General features: G+C 37.4%; 1 protein-coding gene across 3 annotated transcripts in view; it reads right to left on the minus strand.

The window, feature by feature from the left end:
- AK5 (adenylate kinase 5) overlaps window positions 1-27861 on the minus strand; it is a 233892-nt gene that overhangs the window by 171498 nt on the left and 34533 nt on the right. For all 3 annotated transcript variants that reach the window (XM_073896487.1, XM_025871956.2, XM_073896488.1), the window contains exon 6: window positions 10769-10960. In XM_073896487.1, coding sequence (XP_073752588.1) covers window positions 10769-10960 — 192 coding nt within the window. The remainder of the gene's footprint in view (window positions 1-10768; window positions 10961-27861) is intronic.

Genomic DNA, 27861 nt, shown 5'->3' on the forward strand with positions numbered 1-27861 from the left:
AAATTATAGCAGACAACTTCCCTAATCTGGGGAAGGAAACAGGCATCAAAATCCAGGAGGCACAGAGAACCCCCCTCAAAATCATTAACAACAGGTCAACACCCTGACATACAATAGTGAAACTTGCAAATCTCAGAGACAAATAGAAAATCCTGAAAGCCACTCGGGACAAGGGATCTGTAACTTACAAGGGTGGAAACATTACATTGGCAGCAGACCTATCCACAGAGACCTGGCAGACCAGAAAGAACGGGCATGATATATTCAGGGTGCTAAATGAGAATACTATTCAGCCAAGAATACTTTATCCAGCAAAGATGTCATTCAGAATAGGAGAGATAAAAAACTTCCAGGACAAACAAAAACTAAAGGAATTTGTAATCACAAAACGAGCCCTACAAGAAATATTGAAAGGGGTCCTTTAAGCAAAGAGAGAGTAAAATAACATAGACCTGAAAGGAGCAGAGACAATATAAAGTAACAGTCACTTTACAGGTAATATAATAGCACTAAATTCATATCTTTCAATAGTTACTGTGAATGTAAATAGCCTAATGCCCCAATCAAAAGACACAGGATATCAGATTGGATAAAAAAGCAAGACCCATCAATATGCTGTCTGCAAGAGACTCATTTTAGACCCAAAGACACCCTCAGATTTAAAGTAAAGGGGTGGAAAAGCATTTATCATGCTAATGGACATCAAAAGAAAGCAGGGTGGCAATCCTTATAACAGACAAATTAGATTTTAAACCAAAGACTATAATAAGAGATGAGGAAAGACACTGTAGCATACTTAAAAGGGTCTATCCAACAAGAAGATCTAACAATTTTAAATATCTATGCCCCTAACATAGGATCAGCCAATTATATAAGCCAATTAATAACAAAATCAAAGAAACACATAGACATTAATACAACAATAGTAGGGAACTTTAACACCCCCCCTCACTGCAATGGACAGATCATCTAAGTAGAAGATCAACAAGGAAATAAGGGCTTTGAATGACACACTGGACCAGATGGACTTCACAGATATATTTAGAACATTCCATCCTTGAGCAACAGCATACACATTCTTCTCTAGTGGACATGAAATATTCTCCACAATAGTTCACATACTGGGTCACAAATCAGGTCTCACCTGGTACCAAAAGACTGGGATCATTCCCTGCATATTTTTGGACCACAATGTTTTGAAACTGGAACTTAAACACAAGAAGAAATTTGGAAAGAACTCAAACACACGGAGGCTAAAGAGCATCCTACTAAAGAATGAATGGGTCAACCAGGAAATTAGAGAAGAATTTAAAATATTCATGGAAACAAATGAAAATGAAAACACAACTGTTCAAAATCTTTGGGTTGCAGCAAAGGCAATCCCAAAAGGGAAATATATAGCAATACCAGCCTTTCTCAAGAAACAAGAAAGGTCTCAAATACACAACCTAAACTTACACCTAAAGGAGCTGGAGAAAGAACAGCAAATAAAGCCTAAACCCAGTAGAAGAAAAGAAATAATAAAGATTAGAGCAGAAATCAATGAAACAGAAACCAAAAGAACAGTAGAACAGATCAATGAAACGATGAGCTGGTTCTTTGAAAAATTAATAAGATTGATAAACCCCTGGCCAGACTTATCAAAAAGAAAAGAGAAAGGACCCAAATAAATAAAATCATGAATGAAAGAGGAGAGATGACAACCAACACCGAAGAAATACAAACAATTATAAGAACATATTATGAGCAACTATATGCCAACAAATTAGGCAATCTGGAAGAAACGGATGCATTCCTAGAGATGAATAAACTACCAAAACTGAAACAGGAAGAAATAGAAAACCTGAACAGACCCATAACCAGTAAGGAAATTGAAGCAATAATCAAAAATCTCCCAACAAACAAGAACCCAGGGCTGGATGGCTTCCCAGGGGAATTCTACCAAACATTCATTTTCATTACTTTTTTTAAAGATTTTTATTTATTTATTTGAAAGTGAGAGAGACAGCGAGAGAGGGAACACAAGCAGGGGAAGTGGGAGAGGGAGAAGCAGGCTTCCCATGGAGCAGGAAGCCTGATGTGGGGCTTGATCCCAGGACCCTGGGATCATGACCTGAGCTAAAGGCAGATGCTTAATGACTGAGCCACCCAGGCGCCCCTCTACCAAACATTTAAAGAAGAATTAATACCTATTCTTCTGAAGATATTTCAAAAAATAGAAATGGAAGGAAAATTTCCAAACTCTTTCTATGAGGCCAGCATTACCTTGATCCCCAAACCAGACAAAGACCCCACCAAAAAGGAGAATTACAGACCAATATCCCTGATGAACATGGATGCAAAAATTCTCACCAAAATACTAGACAGTAAGATCCAACAGTACATTAAAAGGATTATTTAACACGACCAAGTGGGATTTATTCCTGGGCTGCAAGGGTGGTTCAACATCCGCAAATAAATCAATGTGATACATTACATAAATAAAAGAAAGGACAAGAACCATATGATCCTCCGATAGCTGCAGAAAAAGCATCTGATAAAGTACAGCATTCTTTCTTGATTAAAACTCTTCACAGTGTAGGGATAGAGGGAACATATCTCCATATCACAAAAGCCATATATGAAAAGCCCACAGTGAATATCATTCTCTATGGGGAAAAACTTAGAGCTTTTCCCCTAAGATCAGGAACACAGCAGGGATGTCCACTATCACCACTGCTGTTCAACATAGTACTAGAAGTTCTAGCCTCAGCAATCAGACAACAAAAAGAAATAAAAGGCATCTGAATTGGTAAAGAAGTCAAACGCTCACTCTTTGCAGATGACATGTTACTCTATGAGGAAAACACAAAAGACTCCACCCCAAAATTACTAGAACTCATACAGGAATTCAGCAATGTGGCAGGATATAAAATCAATGCACAGAAATCAGTTGCATTCCTATACACTAACAATGAGACAGAAGAAAGAGAGATTAAGGAGTCAATCCCATTTACAATTGCACCCAAAAACCATAAGACACCTAGGAATAAACCTAAACAAAGAGGCAAAGGATCTGTACTCAGAAAACTATAGAACACTCATTAAAGAAACTGAGGAAGACACAAAGAAATGGAAGAACATCCCATGCTCATGGATTGGAAGAACAAATATTGTTAAAATGTGTATGCCACCTAGAGCAATCTACACATTCAATGCAATCCCTATCAAAATACCATCAACTTTTTTAACAGAGCTGGAACAAATAATCCTAAAATTTGTATGGAACAAGAAAAGACCCCAAATGGCCAAAGAAATGTTGAAAAAGCAAACCAAAACTGGTGGCATCACAATTGCAGACTTCAAGCTCTATTACAAAGCTGTAATCATCAAAATAGTACGGTACTGGCATAAAAACAGACACATAGATCAATGGAACAGAACAAAGAACCCAGAAATGCACCCTCAACTCTACGGTCAACTAATCTTCAACAAAGAAGGAAAGAATATCCAACGGAAAAAGGACAGTCTCCTCAACAAATGGTGTTAGGGAAATTGGATAGCCACATGCAGAAGAATGAAACTGGACCATTTCCTTACACCATACACAAAAGTAGACTCAAAATGGATGAAAGACCTCAATGTGAGATAGAACTCCATCAAAATCCTAGAGGAGAACACGGGCAGCAACCTCTTCGACCTCTGCTGCAGCAACTTCTTGCTAGACACATCACCAAAGGCAAGGAAACATGGACAAAAATGAACTATTGGGACTTCATCAAGATAAAAAGCTTTTGCATAGTAAAGGAAATAGTCAACAAAACCAAAAGACAACCAACAGAATGGGAGAAGATACTGGAACACTTGGGTGGCTCAGTAGGTTAAGTGTCTGCCTTCAGCTTGGGTCATGGTCCCAGGGTCCTGGGATCGAGTCCCGCGTCAGGCTCCTTGCTCAGCAGGAGGCCTGCTGCTCCCCCTGCTTGTTCTCACTTGCTCTCTCTCTCTCTCTCTGACAAATAAATAAATAAAATCTTTAAAAAAAAAAAAAAAGAATGGGAGAAGACATTTGCAAATGACATATCAGATAAAGGACTAGTATCCGAAATCTATAAAGAACTTATCAAACCCAACACCCAAAGAACAAATAATCAATCAAGAAATGGGCAGAAGACATTAACAGACACTTCTCCAAAGAAGACATACAAATGGCCAACAGACACATGAAAAAGTGCTCAACATCACTTGGCATCAGGGAAATACAAATCAAAACCACAATGAGATACCACTTTACACCAGTCAGAATGGCTAAAATTAACAAGTCAGGAAATGACATCTGTTGGCAAGGATGTGGATGGAGAAAGGGGAATCCTCCTACACTGTTGGTGGGAATGCAAGCTGGTGCAGCCACTCTGGAAAACAGTGTGGAAGTTCCTCAAAAAGTTGAAAATAGAGCTACCTTATGACCCAGCAATTGCACTACTGGGTATTTACCCCAAAGATACAAATGCAGTGATACGAAGGGCCCCTGCACCCCAATATTTATAGCAGCAATGTCCACAATAGCCAAACTATGGGAAGAGCCCAGATGTCCATTGACAGATGAAAGTATAAAGAAGATGTGGTGTGTGTGTATATATATATATATATATATATATACATATATATATACATATATATACATACAATGGAATACTACTCAGCCATTAAAAAATGAAATCTTGCCATTTGCAATGACGTGGATGGAACTAGAAGATATTATGCTAAGCAAAATAAGTTAATCAGAGAAAGACAATTATCATATGATCTCACTGATATGAGGAATTTGAGAAACAAGACAGGGGATCATAGGGGAAGGGAGGGAAAAATGAAACAAGACGGAACCAGAGAGGGAGACAAACCGTAAGAGACTCTTAATCTCAGGAAACAAACTGAGGGTTGCTGGAGTGGAGGGGGGTGGGAGGGATGGGGTGGTTGGGTGATGGACATTGGGGAGGGCATGTGTTATGGTGAGCGCTGTGAATTGTGAAGACTGATGAACCACAGACCTGTACCCCTGAAACAAATAATACATTATGTGTCAATAAAAAAAAATGAAATCATGCCATTTGCAACGACGTGGATGGAACTAGAGGTATTATGCTAAGCGAAATAAGTCAATCAGAGAAAGACAATTATCATATGATCTCACTCATATGTGGAATTTAAGAAACAAAACAGAAGATCATAGGGGAAGAGAGGAAAAAATAAAAGAAGATGAAATCAGAGAGGGAGACAGACCATAAGAGGCTCTTAATCATAAGAAACAAACTTAGGGTAGCTGGAGGGGATGGGGGTGGAGGGATGAAGTAACTGGGTGATGGGCATTAAGGAGGGCATGTGATGTAATGAGCACTGAGTATTATATAAGACTGATGAATCACAGACCTGTACCTCTGAAACCAATAATACATTATATGTTAATTTAAAAAAAATCCAAATACCCATTCAAAAAAATCCACAGAGATGTTACTCTCCTAAAAGAAGCAACAGTAGGTTTTCTAGGGCAGTTCTATCTTGCCACCTCTGCACACAGTAGGAGTCTATAAATGCTTGTTGCTCACACAGTGTGACTCCTTATAAGCTGCCCTGTATTCAAGTCAAATGGGTATTTCTCATATTTCCTCTGGGCTCTTCACATTGAAGTTCTAACAGTATCAGGTTTCATGCCAGAAGGCACTGTCTACATAGTTTTTTTTAAATTGAACTTAAAACAATTCAGAGGGCCATATATCCAGCACATATATACACCATCTTCACCCAAGTAATTATGTGCCAGAATACAACTATAGCCTTTCTTATTAACCTTTGAACACTACTCCTTGACTATATTCTGTCTTACCAAAGCCACCCAAAAGGAATTAACGGGCCTTTTCGTTACATGACAATGAATATTTAAACAGGATAGAATAAGTGATGCTATTTAAAGGAAATACAGTTTCATTATGTTACCTATTTACAAATTCATCAATCTCAAGTATTGAGAAGCAATGACAATTTTCCTCTGATTACAATTTTAGGAGAATGGATTTGTTTGGGTCAACTGTTATGAAGTATCTTCATTGTCTTTCTTATGTTTAGGTGAGTTGCTAAACCTGCTGAGGGTTTGTGCTGTTTAGAGTTCTTTTCCACCCACCCCATGCGGCGATGTTAGTGGAAACTGTGATAATTAACAAACGGCTATGCACTGGCAGTTTAGAGATAAGTGTACTTGTGTTTAAATGTTAGTGTTGATTCCTATGAAACTAAGTTAATTGGCAAATAATTATTCAGTTCTGTCTAAATTAACTTTTACTATTCCTGTTTATTTTCCCTTTGGCTACGAGTGTCTGGTGGGATAGGAACTACATAGTTTCAGTGGTGAATTTGAAATATATAATATGGGTATTCTCAAATTTGAAGGAAGTGATATAAGGGCATAAGGGGTTACCTTGGGGGCTCAGGGATAGTATCTGGTGAATTAACAATACTGTGGTTTTGAAAAGGATGTGTTCTCTCTGCCAGTTCCCCAGCACTGAAGCCAGTCTGTGATGAAGTATTCCCTACTCCTCTGCAAAATCAGAAAAACAAGGCAAATATTGGGAGCTTTCCTTAAAGCCAAATAGATTTATTTAGAGACGTTATTTGTAACCATGTCATTCCTAATATTTTGTGTGTGTGTTAAAAACATGGCTTTCAAACAGTGGTAATGATTATTATCTATATTGAGTAGCATTTATTCAATGCACACAAGTGTGTAACCCTTTCCCTGGTGAGTGGCATGTTTTCCTAGCTGGATCAACAGCACAGTGCATTTTGGAAAATAATAATATAAACATTACATCTTACCCTATTATTTTTCAATCATTTTAGAAGACTTTTTTCTTAAAACAACAAACAAAACTGTGTGTATTTTTTAAATAGTTCCTCAAACTTACTTAAGCTTGACCTGTCTTAACTAATACTATTTCTCCAATAAGTTTCATCCAACTTAGGGAGGATGATTAAAACAGACTAGGGGTTTCTTTAAGCTTTAAAAATAAAGATAAAAAATTATCATTACAAACACACACACACACACACACACACATATATTACTGAGACTTTTGAAGATCCTATAGAAGGGAAATTATACTTCAAGAATTCTATAGTTTCATCAAGTCCCAGTGCTTCAAAATGTCATGAAACAGAGCTTACTCTGTAAGACTTTAAGACAAGCAGCTTTCTTGGTCCCGGTAATACTCAAACAAACTTCAAAACAAAACTCTTGACAAACTTGGGGAACTCATAGCACCTAAGTTAACTAGGAGCACAAAACTGTAAAAGATATGATGAGCAATTACATCCTACCCTATTGTAAGTTAAAAAACAACATATAAACTTGTCTGAGAAGATTCTATGACGTCCCTAATATCCTAGCCTTGTGATTTCATAGCATTTAATTCATGCACAGATGGCTGGATATGGATAAGTATAATAAAAGAATAAAAATGAAAAGGTCCATGTCATGGGAACCATGTCAATAAGATACAGTATTCAGATAACAGCATATTTTCCTGGCTATTTTGATTAGGTTTTCTCTTCAGTCACACTGGGTTCATTCTTAAGTCAAATCTGCCAATAGGTAGAGTGAATGATGTAGTAAAAAAGAAAAAAAAATGAGTTGATGTTTGCTACAATCCAATCACAGTATTCAGATGCAGCCATTTTATGGCTTGATTAGATAACCAATACAGAAGTTAAGAAAAAACACTGGGACAATTTAAAAATTGATAACAGACATTTTTAAAGAAAAAATGAATTTGGCACCTAGATTCTTCATTTTGGATTTCCTCAATAATCTGTCTATGGGAGAAAAGGCAACAGTGAGCCCTCAGAGAGCACAGAATTGTTAGTGGTAATTGTAGGTTCCAAAAGATGGGATGGGAGGGGAAGGGAAGAAACACAAGAATTATAAAACAATATCAATCACTTAAATTGGCCTTACAACGTTCCAGGCACTGTTCTGGTATCCATTTACTCCTTATAATTACACTGAGGTAGGATGGATGATTATACCCATTTCACAGGTCAGGCAGCTGAGTCACAGAGAAGATGAGTAGCCTGCAGGGGGTGATGCAGGTGCTGGGTGGCACAGCTGGAATCTGAGCCAGGCAGTGGGGTGCACGGTGCACCCTAAACATGGCCTCTGGATTGCTACTGTCTGCCGTGCAACACACATTCTCTCATTTCACCCATACAACAACATTATGTGGTAGGTAACATCATCTCCAATTTATAGATGGAGACCAAGTCCCAGAGCATCATGAATTTATTAAATGGCATTGGAACATAAGATTTCAAGTGAGAGTTTCAGATTCCAAAGCCCTAGGGAAGAGAAGCACTAAGATGAAGTTTCTCAACTGGACTGAAGAGGGATGTGGTCTCCGTGGTCTTTAAGAACCTCACACCAAGACAAATGATTAACCTTACTTGTGGGTGAGAAGAGTCTGTTCTACTCAATTCCTAACACAGTGCATGACATATGTGAGGATGCCTTGTACATTCTCCTTTGCGACAGTTATCACATTTAATAAACTCATTGTTTAGTATCTCTTTCCCCATAGACTGTAAGCTTTATTCATTTACTGGGAGCACACTATGTACCAGGCAGGTACTGTTCTAGGAATTTGTAATATGTAAGGGAATAAAATGAAGATCCTTACCTTTTGCTTATTTAGATTTGCATCCCTAGCACCTAGCAGAATGTCTGGCACCCAGTGATTCTCAATAAATATTTACTAAATGAATAAATGAATCAATTAAAAGGGGCAAGTAGAAGCAACAGAAAAAAACTACAGAGGGGTTTGATCTGTTAACTCCCAGTTCTTAAAGTAAAATCTTAATATGTTTTGTGATTAATAAGAATGATCGTTTTATTATTTAACTCATCTTTAAAAGCAGAAATGCTATCCAATATATTTTAATTCCAAAACCGAACTATGATCCACGTTCTGAAGGAGTACATGTGATTCAGGATGCAGTACTTGCTCCTTTGACAGACGAAATTTTCTAATTCTATTCCCCAGAGCCTAGCCTGTGTTTGTGTTCACCACTTTTCCAAAAGGTGACTTTCCAAGGCAAGTCTCCCAGTAATTAGAGGCGTTCATCCTAAAGCTTATTTGGTTTTAGCATTGAGGTTACAGGCTGTCATCCACATTGTTATTGACTCCCTCAATTACAGGCAATGGCATTTCACCTCCATGCAAAATATTAGTAAATTAACAATCCCCACTCTGCATTCATTTGGGAAATCTGCTCTGCTTGTGATGACAAACGTGACAGGCAGGGAGTAATCAGAGACACTTTGGCAATACCTTTAAGCCTTGCAAACATCAATTAAAACTCTGGCTCTGCACTTTGCAGTTGGGGGTTTGGTCTGTAGGGTAAATTTCTTTTTTCATGACACAATGCAGAAGCATTGGTAATTTGCAAGAGAAACAGGGAACAATCCCAACAAAATTAGCCAGAGAAACATCCACCCTGACTTTCTTGAATCTTTCCTATTTTCAATGTCTCTTTTAGACCATAAAATGAACTGTGGCACTGTGAACAATTTTCAGATCAGATTTACAGTTCTCTGACATGACAACTCTGACTCAAAGAGCAAATTCGAATAAATATTTCTTTAGAGTGCTAAAAAGACTGCAGAGAGATTATTATTCAAGTGTTTTGACTGTCTCAGATTTAAGGGCATCTTGGTCCAATGAAGAGATTTTTTTACCCAGTAATTGCTAGGTCATAGGGGCTCTGTGGATGAGCTTCAGTAGATTTACCTAAAATTTGTAAAAAAAAAAAATCTTATGTGCATTTTATTCAGAAAGGCATGAATTATTTTCATCAGATTGTCCACCAGGCATTGTAACCTCACTAGATAAGAATCTCTGGTCTGGTGAGAAAAACCCAAGGGCTGGGGGGAAGGTTCTGCTGAGCTCTGCCACCATCCAGCTATCATGGAGTTGCTCTGATGTTGGTGTCTTCTTCCATAAAATATTTTCATCAGATGGTCAGTGATTCTTTTGTCTCCTCTAATGCCTGAATTTTTGATGTTATGGAATCATAATTTAGCTGAATCTTCACCATTAACTTCCTGTATTCTAATAACTTAAATAATGATTCAGTCTCATCTTCATTGGTACATTGAGTATCATTAACCATAAAACAAATATTGAAAACAATATTAGCATTGTGTTAATGGAGCAGAAAGATCAATGCCTTCCATTTTCGGACACTATTACTTCTTTAAGCAAGTCAAACCCTTAGGAAACTTTTTTGTGCCATCAGGACCTCATTTCTTTACGTGGTACTTTGTGATAAAACCGGACTTACAATGTAAGTCTGATAGAACACTCTATCAACTATGTGTTTTTAAGCCTATCAATTTTATTAAGTTTCCAAAGACAGAAGAGTTGAGAAACCGGGCAAGTACTACTTAAAATTATCCAACTAATTATTTAAAAATACTTTTTTGGGGGGGGAACTGTAGAATTCTAGCCAAGGTTAAAATTTATCATTTTTTATAAAATTAAACTAAACTGAAAGTATTTTTATCATAATGAATTAATCAAGGCAAAGCAGGTAAAAATTATCGGTTTTTTTCCCATTGGATCTAAAACCCTGGAAAAGCCACTTTTTTTTTTTTTTAAAGTAAAGAGGGTTTCTAAATGAGAACAGGTGAATTAGAAATCTGAAAGACTGTTCTTATACTGGACATGTAAAAGTATAGCTAACTTACTGTCATGATGAGCCCCTTTTCCTGGAAGTATTTGACCAATGGAGCAGCGTTCTGCTTGAAGTTCATTAGTCTCCTTTGGGTGGCTTTCAGATTGTCATCAGGCCGTCCCTGTTGCTCTGCGCGCTTCAGTAATCTTTCTTTGAGCCGCTGATTGGCACAAGCCAAGAATACCACCAAGTCGGGAGTACAGATCTGCGAAGAACATCAAACAAGCAGACAAGCATTTAACACACCAACCAATGCAGGTGTGGGCAGTGGCATTCGTCTCTTAATTCTGTTGAGGATGCCATATCTTTGGCCCTCTATGTCTTTGCCAGGATATTTCTAGGGATACTGCTCTGTACAAGAATAGGAGGAGCCATGACTCTTATCAAGGCATACCTTGAAGTTCTTGAAGGAAACTAAAAGTGCTACTCCAGTGAACACGTAACTGATAAGAAAGTGAAAGTTAAACGGGCTAATTGCTGATACGGAGAAAATTATGGATAGAAGATCAAACCAGCTACAACACTCCCTTAAGCCACAACCAAAGCCTAAACCAGAGCCAGGCCCTAACTCTCTTCAAGTCTCTGCAGGCTGAGAGAGGTGAGGACGCTGCAGAAGGAAAGTCTGAAGCTCGCAGAGGTGGGTGCATGGGGTTTAAGGAAAGAAGCCTTCTTGGAACATAGAAGTGCAAAGGTGAAGCAGCAAGTGCTGAGGGAGAAGCTGCAGCAAGTTATCTAGCAAGTTATTTAGCTAAGATAATTCATGCTGTAGCTTGCACAGAACAACAGATTTTCACTACAGATGAAACTGTCTTGTCCTGGAAGGAGATGCCATCTAGGTCTTTCTCAGATACAGAGAAGTCAGTGCGTGGCTTCAAAGCCTCAAAGACAGGCTGACTCTCTTTTTAGGAGCTAATGCACCTGGTGACTTTAAGTTGAAGCCAATGTTCATTTACCATCCTGAAAATTCTAGGGCCCTTAAGAACTATGCTAAATCTACTCTGCCTATGCTCTAAAAATGGAACAACAAAGCCTGGATGATGGCACATCTGTTTAAAACATGGTTTACTGAGTATTTTAAGCCTACTGTTGAGACCTATTGCTCAGAAAAAAGATGCCTTTCAAAATATTATCACTCATTAACAATGCACCTGATTACCCATGAGCTCTGATGGAAATGGATAGTGACATTAACACTGCTTTCATGGCCTGCTAACACAACATTGATTCTGCAGCCCATGCACCACATAGTAATTTCAACTTTCAAGTCTTACTAGTTAAGAAATACATTTTGTAAGGCGATAGCTGCCACAGGTAGTGATTCCTCTCATGGATCTGGGCAAAGTCAACTGATGCTGTGAAGGCTGTTGAAATGACAACAGAGGACTTAAATGTTACATAAACGTAGTTGGTAAAGCAGCAGAATGGTTTCAGAGGAATGACTCCAATTCTGAAAGAAGTTCTACTGTAGGTAAAGTGCTATCAAGCAAGTGCTATCTTCACCAGGAGTAGATTCCATCTCAAGAAACCACCTGCTTTGCTCATCCATAGGAATCAGCTCCTTAAAGTTTTATCAGGAGATACAGTCATATATTTAGGGCCCACTTTAATTCTAGTTCTCTTGCTATTTCCACCACATCTGCAGCTACTTCCTCCACTGAAGTCTTGAACTCCTCAAGGTCATCCATGAGGGATACAATCAACTTCCAAACTCCTGTTAATGTTGATATCTTGACCTCTTTCCACGAATCACAAATGTTCTTTTTTTTTTTTAAAGATTAACATTTTTACTAAAGTATGTATATAAGATTAGTGTTAGAATCAGCCCACTATGAAAATAATTCAAAAAGCTGGGAAGGAGAAAGATTAGGTGGTGACTTTTTTTTTTTAATTTTATTTTATTATGCTATGTTAATCACCATACATTACATCATTAGTTTTTGATGTAGTGTTCCACGATTCACTGTTTGTGTATAACACCCAGTGCTCCATGCAGTACGTGCCCTCTTTAATACCCATCACCAGGCTAACCCATCCCCCCACCCCTCTCCCCTCTAGAACCCTCAGTTTGTTTCTCAGAGTCCATAGTTCTCTCATGGTTTGTCTCCCCCTCCCATTTCCCCCCTTTTGTTTTTCCCTTCCTATTATCTTTTTTTTTTTTAACATATAATGTATTATTTGTTTCTTAATAGCATCTAGGATGGTGAATCCTTTCCAAAAGGTTTTCAGTTGATTTTGCCCAGATCCATCAGAGGAACCTGATGTGGGGCTTGATCCCAGGACCCCAGGACCACGATGCGAGGCTTGATCCCAGGACCCTGGGTCATGACTTGAGCCAAAGGCAGCTGCCTAACCGACTGAGCCACCCAGGCAGCCCGCAATAAAATATCTTTAAATTAAGGTATTTTTTTTAAGGCATAATGCCATTGCACACTTAATAGACTACAGTATAGTGTAAACATTAACTTTTATTTACACTGGGAAACCAAAATTCTCACCTGACTTGCTTTATTGTGATATTTGCTTTATTGCAGTGGTCTGGACCTGAACCCACAATATATCCAAGGTATGCCTGTAGCTCATGTAAATGGCATTCCCCAACCTGCACAGCTGTATGCAGTGGCCTCCATATTTCTGGAAAATCCTTTTTGTCTATGTTCAAACAAGTACCCAGGTTAAATTAAGGACAGTATAGGCAAAACTTTGCCAAAGGTATATGTGTCTGGATTTTAGAGGGGACATGATGATTGAACTATAGATATTCTTTACAGTAAAGAAGTACTGCTCCTATTATTACTTTTTGCTGTTCTTTTAAAGTATCACTTGTAGGGGCCCCTGGGTGGCTCAGCTGGTTAAGCAATTGACTCTTGATTTTGGCTCAGGTCATGATCTGAGGGTCATGAGACTGAGCCCTGCATGGGGCTCTGGGCTCAGCGTAGTCTGCTCTGGATTCTCTTTCTCCCTCTCCCTCTGCCCTTCCTCACCCCCTCTCACCACGTGTGTGCCCCCACCTCAAATAAATAAATAAAATCTAAAAGTATCCACTGTATGCCAGGCCCAGTGCTAAGTTATTTTCACATGATATTGCTAAACTTTGCAGTACTCTGCCAGGTACATATTATCTTCAGTTTACAGATGAACAAACCTGGCTCTGAGAAATGAGGTATTTGTCTGAGGTCATATGGTCAGAAGGGTCAAAGCTGGTATCTGTCTGGTCTAAAGCCTGTGTTCCTTTTACTATTACAAAGAACCAATTAAACCCAAAAGCTTTCACAAATTTCTGAAAATACCAAGGAATAACTTGAAAAGAACCCATGAAATAAACAGTTCTTATTTAACTCAATTAGAACTAGTATTGCATTTAAAAGACAGCATGCGCCATGCTGTCTTTTAAAGTGAACGTAGTTTCTTGTTGAAGATGGGACAAGACAAAAAGGCAGTTTTGTATAGCAGTTTAAAGAAGTGATTAAAAAAAATAATAATAAAGAAATGATTCCAATATGTTTTGCATCCTTACATTAGTAAATTAACTGAGCATATGTCCCAATAAATATATACTTATTAATTTAGAAAATATGCGCATTCACCATACTAATATAGGATGCTTGTTGTAAAACATACACAAAAATGCAATTTAAAGAAGAAGAGATATAATAATTGCAATTTAACATTTTCTTCCCACACCACAGTAGTTTGCCTTGTACACTCTAGAGACCACTGGTTGGAAAATGGACCCTGGAGGCTGGAAACACACATTCCAGTTTTTGCCCTAGGACTTGCTAGCTGAGTGACAGGCATATTGGCTTAATTTTGCAAAGCCTCTGTGTCTTCATCTATCAGTAAAGATCTACAGACCTACCTCCTTGAGTTACTATAAAGATTAAATAAGATAATGTCTGTGAAATACACAACACAAATTTGATCCACAGTAAGTGCTCAATAAATTTTAGCCATGTTTATTATTTCTTGGCTTTCATGATTCTAGGTTGTCCTGGTCCTCCTTTAACTTTTTGTTATTTATTTGCTTATTTCTTCATTTTCTTGGCTCACATTTTCCCTTCCTTAAGCCCACAAGTGGGGGCCTTCCTTGAGGCTTAGATCATGTTACTGTTTTTAGGTCATGTCTCCAGATTCTCATTCTTTTTCACCTGTTCTGGCTTCAACCACTACCCTTAGTTGATGGATCTTGAATCTACATTTTCAGCACTGACTTTCAACAGAATCTAAGTCCTGTATTTTCAAATGCTTTATAGGACAGCTCTACCTGTAAGTCTTTTTTTTTTTTTTTAAAGATTGTATTTATTTATTTGACAGAGACAATGGGAGACGGAACACAAGCAGCAGGCAGAGGGAGAGGGAGAAGTAGGCTTCCCACTGAGCAGGGAGCCCGATGCGGGGCTCGATCCCAGGACCCTGGGATCATGACCTGAGCCGAAGGCAGATGCTTATGGACTGAGCCACCCAGGTGCCCCTACCCATAAGTCTTAATGCTACTTTTGACTTAGCAAGGCCACAATCAATCTCAGCACCTTTTTCCTTAAATGAAATTCCTATCTTGCTTATTTATTTATTTTTCTACTGTTATGGTATTTTACGGTAGCAACACTATTTTCCTAAATTTCTCAGCTAGAAGAGAACCTTTACTCATCAAAACTTTCATCTCTCTGAGCCATCAGCATTGCCTATGGATTTTGTCTTTGAAATGTCACTCAGACTCCCCCTCCCCCAGGCCCCCCTACCACTGTCTAAGCCACACATTGGCATTTGTGATTAAGAGCATGAATTTTAGAATCAGATCATCTTGAATTTAAAACTAGAATCTGCCATCTATTAATTTTTGGCCTTTGAACAAATAGTTCATTTTTTTTGAGCCTCCGTTTTCTCAACTGTAAAATAAGAGGAAAAGCTCCCCATCTCTGTAGTTTAGTATTTGCTAATTAAAAAAAAAACACTTCTAAAATAGTTTTTGAGAAGCCTTAATACTTTAGAAAATCACTTTATAATGATATATAATAAGACATTATTTGAAGTTAAAACCTTTATTTTATCAAATATTATATTGTAAAATTTATGTTTAATAAAATCCTTGGTAATATTTAGCCTTACCCATAACAAATGACATCCTTCAAAATTTGCTTTAAATAAATTATATTGGGGGGGTGCATGGGTGGCTCAGTCATTTAAGTATCCGACTTGATTTCAGCTCAGGTCATGACGTCAGGGTTGTGAGATTGAGCCCTGCGTCAGGCTCCATGCTAAGTGTGGACACTGCTTGAGATTCTCTTTCTCTGTCTGCCCCGCCCTGGCCACCCCGCCTCCCACTCCCATCCCGACCCCTGTTGCTCTCTCCCTAAAATTAATAAATACATAGAAAATATTAGGAAGAAGACAATTTCTGACAAATAAAATGTTATATTACTCTTGGTTTAGTTACAATGTATATCAAAATATGGGGAAAAAACCCCAAATTACTAGCTTAGTATTAAATACAGGTAAAAACTTTTTGACTTTTGAAATTCTTTCATTGTGCAACAAATGAAATGGTTTACTTTAATACATTTTGTGTTTTGCTTCAGGCTACAGTGTAAGTGCTTCTCCCTACATAACACAATGAAGCCATGGATAGACATATATGTAATCACTACTATATTTTGTTTTTTACTGTTGGCTTTTGAAATATTAGAGAAATTTATATAAGACTTTTTCAGACTTCAAATAAAATTGCATTTTGCTTTTTTTTTTAATTAAAAGCCCTTTTTAAAAAGCAGTTTCAGGGCGCCTGGGTGGCTCAGTCGTTAAGCGTCTGCCTTCGGCTCAGGTCATGATCCCCGGGTCCTGGGATCGAGTCCCACATCGGGCTCCCTGCTCCGCGGGAAGCCTGCTTCTCCCTCTCCCACTCCCCCTGCTTGTGTTCCTGCTCTTGCTGTCTCTCTCTGTCAAATAAATAAATAAAATCTTTAAAAAAAAAAATAAAAAAAAAATAAAAAGCAGTTTCAGGTTTACAGAAAACTTAAGTGGAATATCTAAGAGTTTTGATCAATGAAATGCAACTTCAAGTTTGAGAAAGATGACTTTGAAGTGAATCTGGAAAGTTATTTAATTTTATCATTGTAATTAACTTGCTATCTTTCTTTAGTATAAATGACACAAAATAGAATTAGGATTAGAAAAAACAATTAAGATGTAGAACCGGTGAGGACTGTGGCAGCTGGGGATAACAGGCTGACTGCTCAGCAGAGGGCCACAGCCACTCGTGTGCTCATCTGAGTCCTAGTAACCCACACACATGCCCGGTTATTAGGGCCTCACCTTCTCCAACAGTACTCCATTTTAAAGGGAAAAATATTTGAGTCGTTTATGTTTTTTTCCCCCAAAATAGAAGCAGATACCACTGCATTCCAAAAGATGTGAAGTCCCTAGAAACTTTTCACAAAATTCACTTGTGACATGTTGAGAAGAATCACCAAACAAAATGGATCCCTGACACACCTTTTCATACCCTAGGTTCTCGAAATATATTTGCTGATTCAATGAATGAATGAGTACATACATAAATGAGAACAAAATTTGAGATACCACTTTTGTCTACAAGGAAGTAAGCTTTTCAATTGCTGATATTATTTCTCTTAATGAATCAACTAAATCAATTTTTTTCTGTCATTATATAGACATGCCAATCCTCCTCTGTCCATTGACTTCAAGTCCTTTCCCTGAATGATTACTCTGTTGAAATGAACCTGTGACTGCCTTTGATAAGCAAAGACATATTCACCGTGTCAGACTGCCAAGTGAGCTTGTTTTAATACTTCCTGTTCCCAACTGTCAGTACTTTTGACTGGCCTATTCTTTATGAAGATGCGTCAGAAGGCCTACACTCCATAATTCAGAAGACACTGTCAGAAACCAGGAAGCAAAGTACTAAAAAGAGAGAGAGAGAAGATAAAATTGGAACAAAAACTGAAATCACAGAAACTAAAGGCTGGAAAAAACTTGAGAGGTTATCTGACCCAAATTAATGCCAAACCTGTAATTATCTCCACAGTCTCTTGACAAGTGATTTTTAAAGTTGAACATTTGAACTTGAATGTTCTTATGAGTATTTCTTGGGATGGGTACCTACTACTTACAAGGCAGCCCCTTTTGTTATTGGAAGACTCTAATAACTGGGAAGTTCTTTCTAATATTGGGTTTAAATTTGCTTCCCTATTCTGCCCACAGTGAAAATGTAGGATAAATTATTTCTTTCATCCATTAAACATTTCCTGAACACACACCATTATCACAGAAGCTAGATTAGATCATAAGAGGAAAAAAAGGATTGATAATTAGACTTCACTATCATTTAACATGGAAATAATTTCTGGGCAGAATTTTAAAAGGACTATGGGGCAGGGGGACAAAAATTAGAATGTGGGTTCCACCCAGGAGAAGGAGCTCTAGAAACTACTACTGCTGCCCCCTTTTGGTTGGACTCCACAGGGCTACACAGTCAGGGTATGTTTGAACCAACTCACAGGACTAAATCCCTTTAGAATCACCCCAAATTCCCATTATATTAGGTGATTAAGTGTATTTAACAGCCAATTAGGCACACCTGAAAAGAGAACTAGTGAACTAAAAGAGCAGAATAAAATATCCAGAATGAAACAGGGGGGGACAGGGGTAGGAAAAGTACAGAAAACTGCAAAAAAGACAAATGAGAGAATGGTTAGAAAGTTCTAGAAGAGGAGAAAAAATGAAGAAGGAGTATTAGACAATATAATAGCTAAGAATTTTCTAAACTCACAAATGATATCAAGTCTCAGATTCAAAAAGCAATATTAAAGCCAAAAAGAATAAACAGAAAACCTCAGATCTAAGCATATCATAGCAAAACTGCTAAAAGTTTAGACAGACAAAAAAACCAAAGCAAAACAAAACAAAAAAATCTTTAAAGCTGCCAGAAGAAATGAGAGATTACCTTCAGAAGAGCAACAATAAACAGCTGTATTTTCAAAAGTGACAATGAAAGCCAGAAAACAATGAAATAGTATCTTTTCTCAAAGAAATGCAAATTTTATTTTTATTTTATTTTTAAAAATGGTATCTTTAAAGAGCCAATACAAAATAACTGCCAACCCAGGTTTCTGTATGCAGTAAAAATATCTTTCAAAAATCAAGAGTAAATACAGATATTTTCAAACAAACAAAAACTGAGAGTTATCTGCCCTCAGAAATTCTACACTAATGGAAACATTAAAAAATATTCTTTAGGTAGAAGAAAAATGATCCAAGATAGAAAATTGGCCCAGACACGAAGCTAACAGAAACCCTTTTACTTAATATAAAAGGAATGACTACTTCTCAGTTCATTCCATTAGGGCAGCATAATCTTGAATCCAAAGTCTAATAAGGACATTAAAAGAAAGAAAAATTATAGGACAATCTCACACATGAACATAGATGCAAAAATTCAGAGTAAAATATCAGCAAATGAATCCATCAAGATATAAAAAGATTATGTCTTTCATGACCAATTTGGGTTTATTCCATGCAGGAAAAATTAGTTTGCCTTTCAAAAATCAAACACTGTAATTTATCAAATGAACGGAATAGAAGAGAAAAATCAAAAGATCATCTTAACAAAATAAATGTGGGAAAAAAATTGGTAAAACTTAACATTCATTCATGATAAATACTCTTTATCAAACTAGGAATTCAACAGAACATCCATAATTTGGTAAAGAATAAATACATAAAATTTACAACAAGCATCATACTTAATTGAGAAATGTTGACACCTTCCCCCTGCATTGAAATAAAGATGCTTATCATAAGCATTTTTAGTCAACACTGTAATGGAGATTTTTGACAGTACAATAAAACATGAAAAAGAAATAAAACATAGGATTGGAAAGAAATACAAGAGTCATTTGAGACAATGTGATTGTACATGCAAAAAATCCAAAAGAATTTAAAAGTCATTAGAATAAATATGCAAATTTAGCATGGTCTCTGCCTACAAAATCAGTTATACAAAAATCAATTTTATTCCTATATACTAGGAACAAACAATTTAAAAATGAATTAAAAATGCTACTTAATTGAGCTTTAGTGTGGTGCTGCTTGAGAAAGACTTGATCAGTCATTGTTGGCTTTCCAAGAAAATCCATACAACCCAAAGGGCATTTGCCAAAGAATGTGGGGAGACTCAGGAAGCTGGAGCAGCAAGGAAATACTTTCTACTCTAAGAACCTCCAGGAAGAAATGCCTGCCTGCTGACATCTTCACATTAGCCTGAGTGAAGAAGGAGGCCCACAGGAAGGAATTCTGGAAGATATGCATGACCATCAGGACAATGAAGCATATGAGATGCCTTCTGAGGAAGGGTGTCAAGACTATGAACCCGAAGCCCAAGAAACACTTTTGCTCCCAGTTTCTTGAGACCTACTGACAGATGTTCCATCCTCTACAAGTACTCAGCTCCAACATGCCCAGTCATGACATTTTCTCAACCTTTTCAGTGTATTTTAAACTCTTCCATCAGCAGTAATTGAAGTTATCTGTACCTGCGCCTACTCAGCATTTCAGCTCTTCCCTCTCACTGAAGTGAACAGTGTGCTGGGTGGCTATTGTGGCTTCAAATCTAAAATGTTAAATTAAAACACCTAAGTGACTACCACTTACTTCTAAATCTTCACTATTTTTTTGTTGCTGTTCTTGGGAAGTTGTGATTTACTATCATACATTAGAAGATTTCTAGGTGTCTTTTAATGACTCTAAGAATAATGATGTGTTGTGAAATTTGTTAATATATACAATACTTAAAAACATGTGAGCATGGGAAACTATGCAACTATAAACATTAACTATGAAATTTTATTGTTTGGTGATGTGTTTTATTAACCTGTGCTTATATATAAATGGTGAAAATTATGAAATGTTATCTCATTGAAAAAATAAAAATGTTACTTAACCAAAAAAAATCGTTTAATCACCTAGTGGAAAAATCTAATGAAAAATAACACAAGAATACTACACAGACCTTGGCAGGAATAAAACGAGGTATATGCCATATTCATGAATGGAACACTTAATATCATAAAATATGTCAATGTTTCCCAACTGATCTATAGACTTAATGTAATCTCTAAATGTCAGCAGCTTTGTTAAATTTTTGTATAGCATGGGAATTGAAAAACAGACTGAAATTTATTTGAAAATGCAGAGGGCCAAGAATAGCCAAGAAAATCTTAAAGAAAAAGGATAAACTGATATAACTTATTGTCAGAGAATGTGATTCATTACAAATCCACAGTTATTAAGACAGCGAGGTACTGGATTTTAAGGAAGACCAGTAAACCACTGAAACAGAGACAGCACTCTGAAATAGATCCACTGTCTAAATACGTGGGCATACAACTTATCACAAAGGTGACTGTGCAATGCAGTGGGGAAAGCACAGTCTTTTCAGTGAGTGCTACTTGGACAGTTGGATGTTCATGTAGTAAACGATGATACTTGACTCTCTATATGATATGATATGCAAAACTCATTCCAAATGGATGTTCAGATCTAAATGTGAAAATTAAAATGGTAAGGATTTTAGGAGATAACATGTAACAAAATATCTTCTAGACCTTAGGGTAGACCAGAATGTCTTAAATAGGACCTAAAATTCCCTAACCATAACGAAGTTTTATAATCGAATGGCTTTAACATAAAAAAACACTTTTATTTATTAAATACACTATTAAGAGAATGAAAATGTCAGTTGGAGAAGATATATGCAACACATACTATCAAGAAAGGGCTTGTTTTGAAAATATAAAAAGTATTCTTACAAATGAGGGCACCTGGGTGGCTAAGTCTGTTAAGCATCTGCCTTCAGCTCAGATCATGATCCCAGGGTCCTGGGATCAGGCCCCGTGACGGGCTCCCTGCTCAGTGGGGAGTCTGCTTGTCCCTCTGCCCCTCTCCCCTCGACTCGTGCTCACGTGCTGTCTCTCAAAAATAAATAAAATCTTTAAAAAAAGTATTCTTACAGGGCGCCTGGGTGGCTCAGATGGTTAAGTGTCTGCCTTTGGCTCAGGTCATGATCCCGGGGTCCTGGGATCGAGTCCCGCATCGGGCTCCCTACTCAGCAGGGAGCCTGCTTCTCCCTCTGCTTCTCTCTCTCTCTCTCTCTCTGTGTCTCTCATGAATAAATAAATAAAAATCTTAAAAAAATAAAATAAATAAAATAAAAAAAGTATTCTTACAAATCAATAAGAAAAACAGAAAACAATAGAAAAATGGGTAAAAGACTTGAACTGTCATTTTTACAAAAGAGGATATCCAAATGACAAATGAACTGAAGAGAAGCCTACATCGTTAATAATCCAGGGAATGCAAATTGAAACAACACATCCACCAGAATGGCTAAAGTCAAAAAGACCAACAATGCCAAGTATTAACAAGAATATACAGCAACTGGAGCAAGTTTGTGATAACTCATACAATAGTACACTCATATTCTGTGTATCTACTACATGCTAGATTCTATTTTATGCACCAAGGACCAACAGTGAGCGCAAATCAGGTATGTTCTTGCCCTGATGGAGCTTGTGGCCAACTGGCAAAGACAAACTGTCATCAAAAAAATCTGACAAACAATACAGAACTGTAACTGTGGTAAGTACCATGACATAGAAGTGGAGCATTTGTTATTTTGAGAACATATAACAGGAAACTCCAACCTTATCATGGAGGTCTTGGAAGGCTCATATGAGGAAATTACAATTGAGCTGAGACATGAAGATGAGGAAGGAATAACCAGAGAAAGATGGAGGGGGAAGAGTGGTCTTTCCAAGACAACGAATTCACAGAGAAGGGCAGGCACATGGCTTAAGAGGAATGCAACACCTAAATGTTATGTGAATTATGCAGCCCACAAGATGAGAATCTTTTAGACCTCATCCTTCTACACAGAAGATAATCTAAACAGGTAGGCATTTTTCCCCCACAGGAGAATGGAAGCAACCAATGTCTTGATGGGGATTTCTCCAATTAACTTTGACATTTACAAGTGGAAGATTCTAGACACTGGAAGAGATGAACTGGGATCCTAGCACCAGATGAGCTCTGTCATATGCTTTTTCCACTCTGTTTTCCCAATTAATATGCATGGGCACTTTATGGTTATATGGTTATAAACTCTATGACCTGAGCTATTAAGACCCTTGGTTTATAGAAAAGGACAAAAGATTGGAAAATATTAATCCCTAAAAAAAAAAAGCAAGTTCAAGTCTCCTCTTCCATTTTCCCCCATTCCCCTTTCTTCACTTTTGAGGAGAAAAAGTATGGCCAAAGTTGGTCAGATCAAGACTTTTCACTGAGCCACAGTACTAGGTAGTATATAGTACTAGTACTGTAGTACAAGGTAGGGGTATGATTTCTCTCACCTAGGATCCTCTCTTTCATATCCAAGAAACTGGAGAAGTAATACTGACCTCTCTTTCTGCTGCTCACCTTTCTCTTTGAACTTGCTTCTTTCTATGCAGCTAGAGAGATTTGCTGGACTTAATTATCAGAAGGTCTGCATTGGGCTGCTCTAAGCACCAGCTCAACTTATGCTTTTCTGGCTCTACTTCCTGTTCTCTTCTCCATCGGCATTCTCTGGATTTATGTTTCTGTGACAATGGTGGGACAATCGGAGACTTGAGATTAAGGTCAGAGGAGGTCTCCTAGCCTGCTTTGGTCCCAGGCACTAGGCTACCAGTAGCCTACATAAAAGGAATTCTCCAAGGAGTTCAGACTGTACTCTTGGGTCCCACTGGGTTTAGAGACAAAATTTCATAATAAAAGGTTTCTTTTCTTGCTGTCAATTGCTGTCCCTGCATGTTTCTGATTTAGAGATCATGCTGGAGGACTAATAGACTGAGGATAGTCTGTTATTCACTAACTAAATTCTCATATTTCCAGTAATCAGTGTAGCTATTAGGCCTTGATTAGAAAGAGGAGTAAGACATTTTTCCTGACCTTAAAGAACTCATAGTCTAATAGTTGAGCCAAGAGACAATTATAACATAATATGATTAGCACAATGTTTAAGCAAATATGAGAATAAAGAGGTGGGCCACTTCCATGGGCAATTCTTATGATACCTGATGTCAGTTAACATACTTTCCCTGAGTCTTCTAAGACAAATTCCATCCCCTTTCCCAAGACTGTTACAACCAGAAGAAATTACATGAATTGAATGAAATGTTTCACTGAGGCAAACTCTGATAACGATGTGAAGGAGACTCTACAGCCCTGGGACTGAAAGAACAACCCTTTCACTGGCTGCCCTTGCACGGGCATCTCCTAGAAGCCTGCTAGAAATACAAGTCAGCAAGCTCCACTCTGTTCTACTGAATCAGGATCTCTGGAGACTGGCCCCCGGAAGCTGTGGTTTAACCTCTGCTTCATAAGAAACCCTATATAGGAATGAGTGCTCAGAATGGGAGCTTATTAAAGTTCCAGGATCTTTAAAGTGTCAATAAAAATCTGAAGTGGATAATACAATTAAGTCAAAAAAGAAAGAAACTAACTTAGGGAGACAACTAGTATGTGAAACCTTATTTTTACAGTTTGGGCATTTCTTACTGAAAAGCTATATTCTACCCTTTTCCATGATCCTGTGGTCATCTCTTACAGATGCATTCATTTCTGACTTTAATTAAGTAGTGATCTAGGTTACTCTTTTTTTTTCACAACTTGTCACAAACCACATTAATCACGTCTGCCGAACAGAGTATATCACGAATGGTTTAAGAAGATATCATTAGTTCTGTGGTTTGGTTTTTACGGTACAAATCTTCATTTCAATAAAGCAATTGGGATACATTAGGCTGCCAAGACAGAGGAATTTAATGAAGAGGAAAAGACTAAAGTTTGATTTAATATCTGCCAGGTTGACAATATGGAAATGAATGTAAATTTACAGCACTATTTTTTCCAAGATGTCTTTTCCCCACCACTAATTTTATTATGTAGGTATCTACTTCTTCATTTGTTTAATTAATTCATCTAATATGTATTAAGATCCTTTCATGAGTCAAAGTTGCAATTCTGGAAAGGTAGGCTGAAACTACCTGGGCTGGGATTGTCTTCCCACGTTAAGCGGGGGGGGAGGGGGTTTATCTTATGAACATGGGAGTATTATATTTTATTTCATGCCCTAGAATGAATGCCAATGGTAGTGCAGGGGCAGGCTGGGGGCAAGCAGATCATCTGGAAGAGCTAATGAAGCTGCACTGTCTACGATGAAAAGCCCCTTACAAATAAAGAGGTCAAATAAACATAATGTGAAACATGACCATTATTCTTAATATTCTTTTAATAGATGTGCTCAATGTTAATGATCATTTAGAAAATAGGTGGAATTATTAGTGCCAGCATTAGGCAAATAGACTGAAATAAAACAGGATTGGACAGGAGAGAGGGATGAAAGCAAATGGGTAGAGTTCAAAAATACATCAGCTGTTTCTACACCTGGGGGATAAGCCATGCCTGCCTGATTCATCATAGTCAGTCTATGGACTCTTCATTATGAGTGCACATGGCCCATGACTGATTAGACCACAGAAAACAGGGTCTATTAAGAAGCAAATGGTTAGGTGATGTTTCCAGACCCAGCCAAGAAAATCATAAGGACAGACCTTGAAGAAGTGGAAAATCTCAGCATATTGCTAATGTTTACGATTTAGCCAACTTCTGAACTGTCCCCTCTCTAAACCTTGCTTCTTTACAAACATTTAGCATTTAGATCCTCAATATTGACAATGGGAATAATTACCCATGCAGTCCTGTCATTGATATGTGGGCACAAACCTGACATATTGTATATTATGTTCTAAATTCAAAGAAGATGGGGATGAACTCCTAAATATCATGTGGTCCAAATCCCTATTTGATCTGCCGCATAGCAATCAGTTTTCCAAAAAAAATTACTGAAGCTAAATATAGGATATATTTCTATTTGCATCAAGTAAGATAAAGTATATCTTAAAAAAGCAAGAACAGTGCAGTTTCTTCCTGACCTACCTATTTTAGACAACTGGATTTTATGCTTTGAGACACTGCCACCATTCAAAGGAAGTATTAGAAAAGTGGTTTAGAAATTCTAATACCAAGAAGCACATTTCCAAATCTTTTAAAAGCATTTCCTGCAGGAAAATGAAATTCAAGGGTGTATTAAATGTTAACTGGTATATGAGAATATAAAATAGGTAAGAAATTATGTCATAGTTCCATTAATACTCCACACAAAGACTTACTGAATGGAAAATAGACTGATAATTCACCACGAAATGCCATTATTAGAGATTTCCATTTGAAGTTTAGATGGAAATACTTTTTTCAAAACTTCAGTCATTCTAAAGAAAAACTGGTATCATTTTCTTAGGTGTAAGTTATTTTGATTTGTATGGCTAGGAGAAGCTAACACTTCAAAAGAAGACACATGCTTAATACAATTCTATTTCACACTTATCTACATTGATTGCTTAGTATTCATTCAAACACAAAGACTGTCTCCAAGGAAATTCAGAAAAGACTATTATGCTATTAGTGGTTGGAGAAGGAGTGATGGTATCCTACTCTATTCATCGGATATTACTATATCTCTCTGCCTAGTTTATCTTAGAATAACTCTTCTCATTCACTTTGATAATGAAGAAAAATACTTGAAACTCATATTCTCAGACAATATTTGAGAAACTAAGTAAGACCCAAACAAATTCCAGCCAGAATTAGAGACCATATCTGTAGAACACCTTATTCTCAAGATTTTCTTGAACATTCTAAGTATGAGAACCACTAGGGAAGATCCCTTCATTCTTCTCACAAGTATTTATTATTTTAATATATGCCTACAAGTGGTTAAACTAGATCACTATTATTTCATTCCTTTTCTTTTTTGAAAATCTTCTGATAAATAAGAGTTCTAACAGTACTGGGAAATGCATTTACAGGTGCCCACTTCTGTTCAACATACATTAATTAAGCATCTACTATGAGCCAACTGCCACACTAGATTAAGGAGATGCAAAATGGACAAGACATGGTCCCTGTCCAAAGGATATCCCAATCTAAAGTGGAAACAGGAACATAAAATGTTATTTCAACACAGTGAAAGTGTATGGAATTGTACTGGAATACAGTTCCAAAATGGAAGCCACACAGCAGGGTACAACAGAGGCATAGAAGAGGGCCTGAAGCTCTGGAAACTTGTGGCCCATGTGAATACTCCATGAATACATGGGATGTTTTCTTTCCCTAGAAACTTTCCAGGGCTCTTATTTTACTGGAAAAAGCACTTGGGGAGAGGAAGGAATGAAGAAGTTATATCCAAGTCTATGTTCTGGTAGGCAATAATGGGTCTATGAAAAACCCTGCTGATATAATCAAATTACTCTTCTATCACCCACTCATTCACTTAGTTGAGTGCTACCAAGCACCAGAAGTATAATAGCTGCATCTTGTATTTAAAAAAGTAGCTCATAATCTGGCATCCAGTTACAAACTGCTCTGACATAAAAATGGGATGAACTCGAGGTTCATTTTAGAAGTTGATGGTCTGATAGCCATCATCACATCCAGAGTAGCAAACTAAGCTGAGAGACTACCTAATGAAGTGGCCAGCAGAATACGTGAAATTGGGACTCTCTTTGACAATCAGGAATAGTCTCTGTGGGTACCTCCACCCCACCCCATGCTCCTTTAAATATAACCTCACTTCTACAACAAGGGTACAGGTTTTGTGTTTTTCTCCTATAAAGATGTAATAGGCAGATTCAGGGTTTTAGAACATCTTGAATGGGAGGTCAAAGTGTTAAAAACTTCAGTCTGTATAACACAGATATGGCCCATCCTGGAAAGGTTTTCCATTGGGGATATGAAGAGAATCATTATTGCTAAGGATCACAGCACTCTGGACTCAGCACTAAAATCCTTCTCAGCATAGTAGGCCAGAGAGCCATTATCTTTATACACATTGAAGTCTTTTCACTACTACTGGTTTATACACGTTAGCAAGGTGGCTCCATAAGCCATACGGGAAAATTTAGTTTCAGTCTTATTCTATAGTCATAATACACACACACA

The sequence above is a fragment of the Callorhinus ursinus genome, unplaced genomic scaffold (assembly GCF_003265705.2).
Source record: "Callorhinus ursinus isolate GAN/ISIS: 27379988/994484 unplaced genomic scaffold, GSC_fseal_2.0 scaffold9, whole genome shotgun sequence".
Taxonomy (NCBI): Eukaryota; Metazoa; Chordata; class Mammalia; order Carnivora; family Otariidae; genus Callorhinus; species Callorhinus ursinus.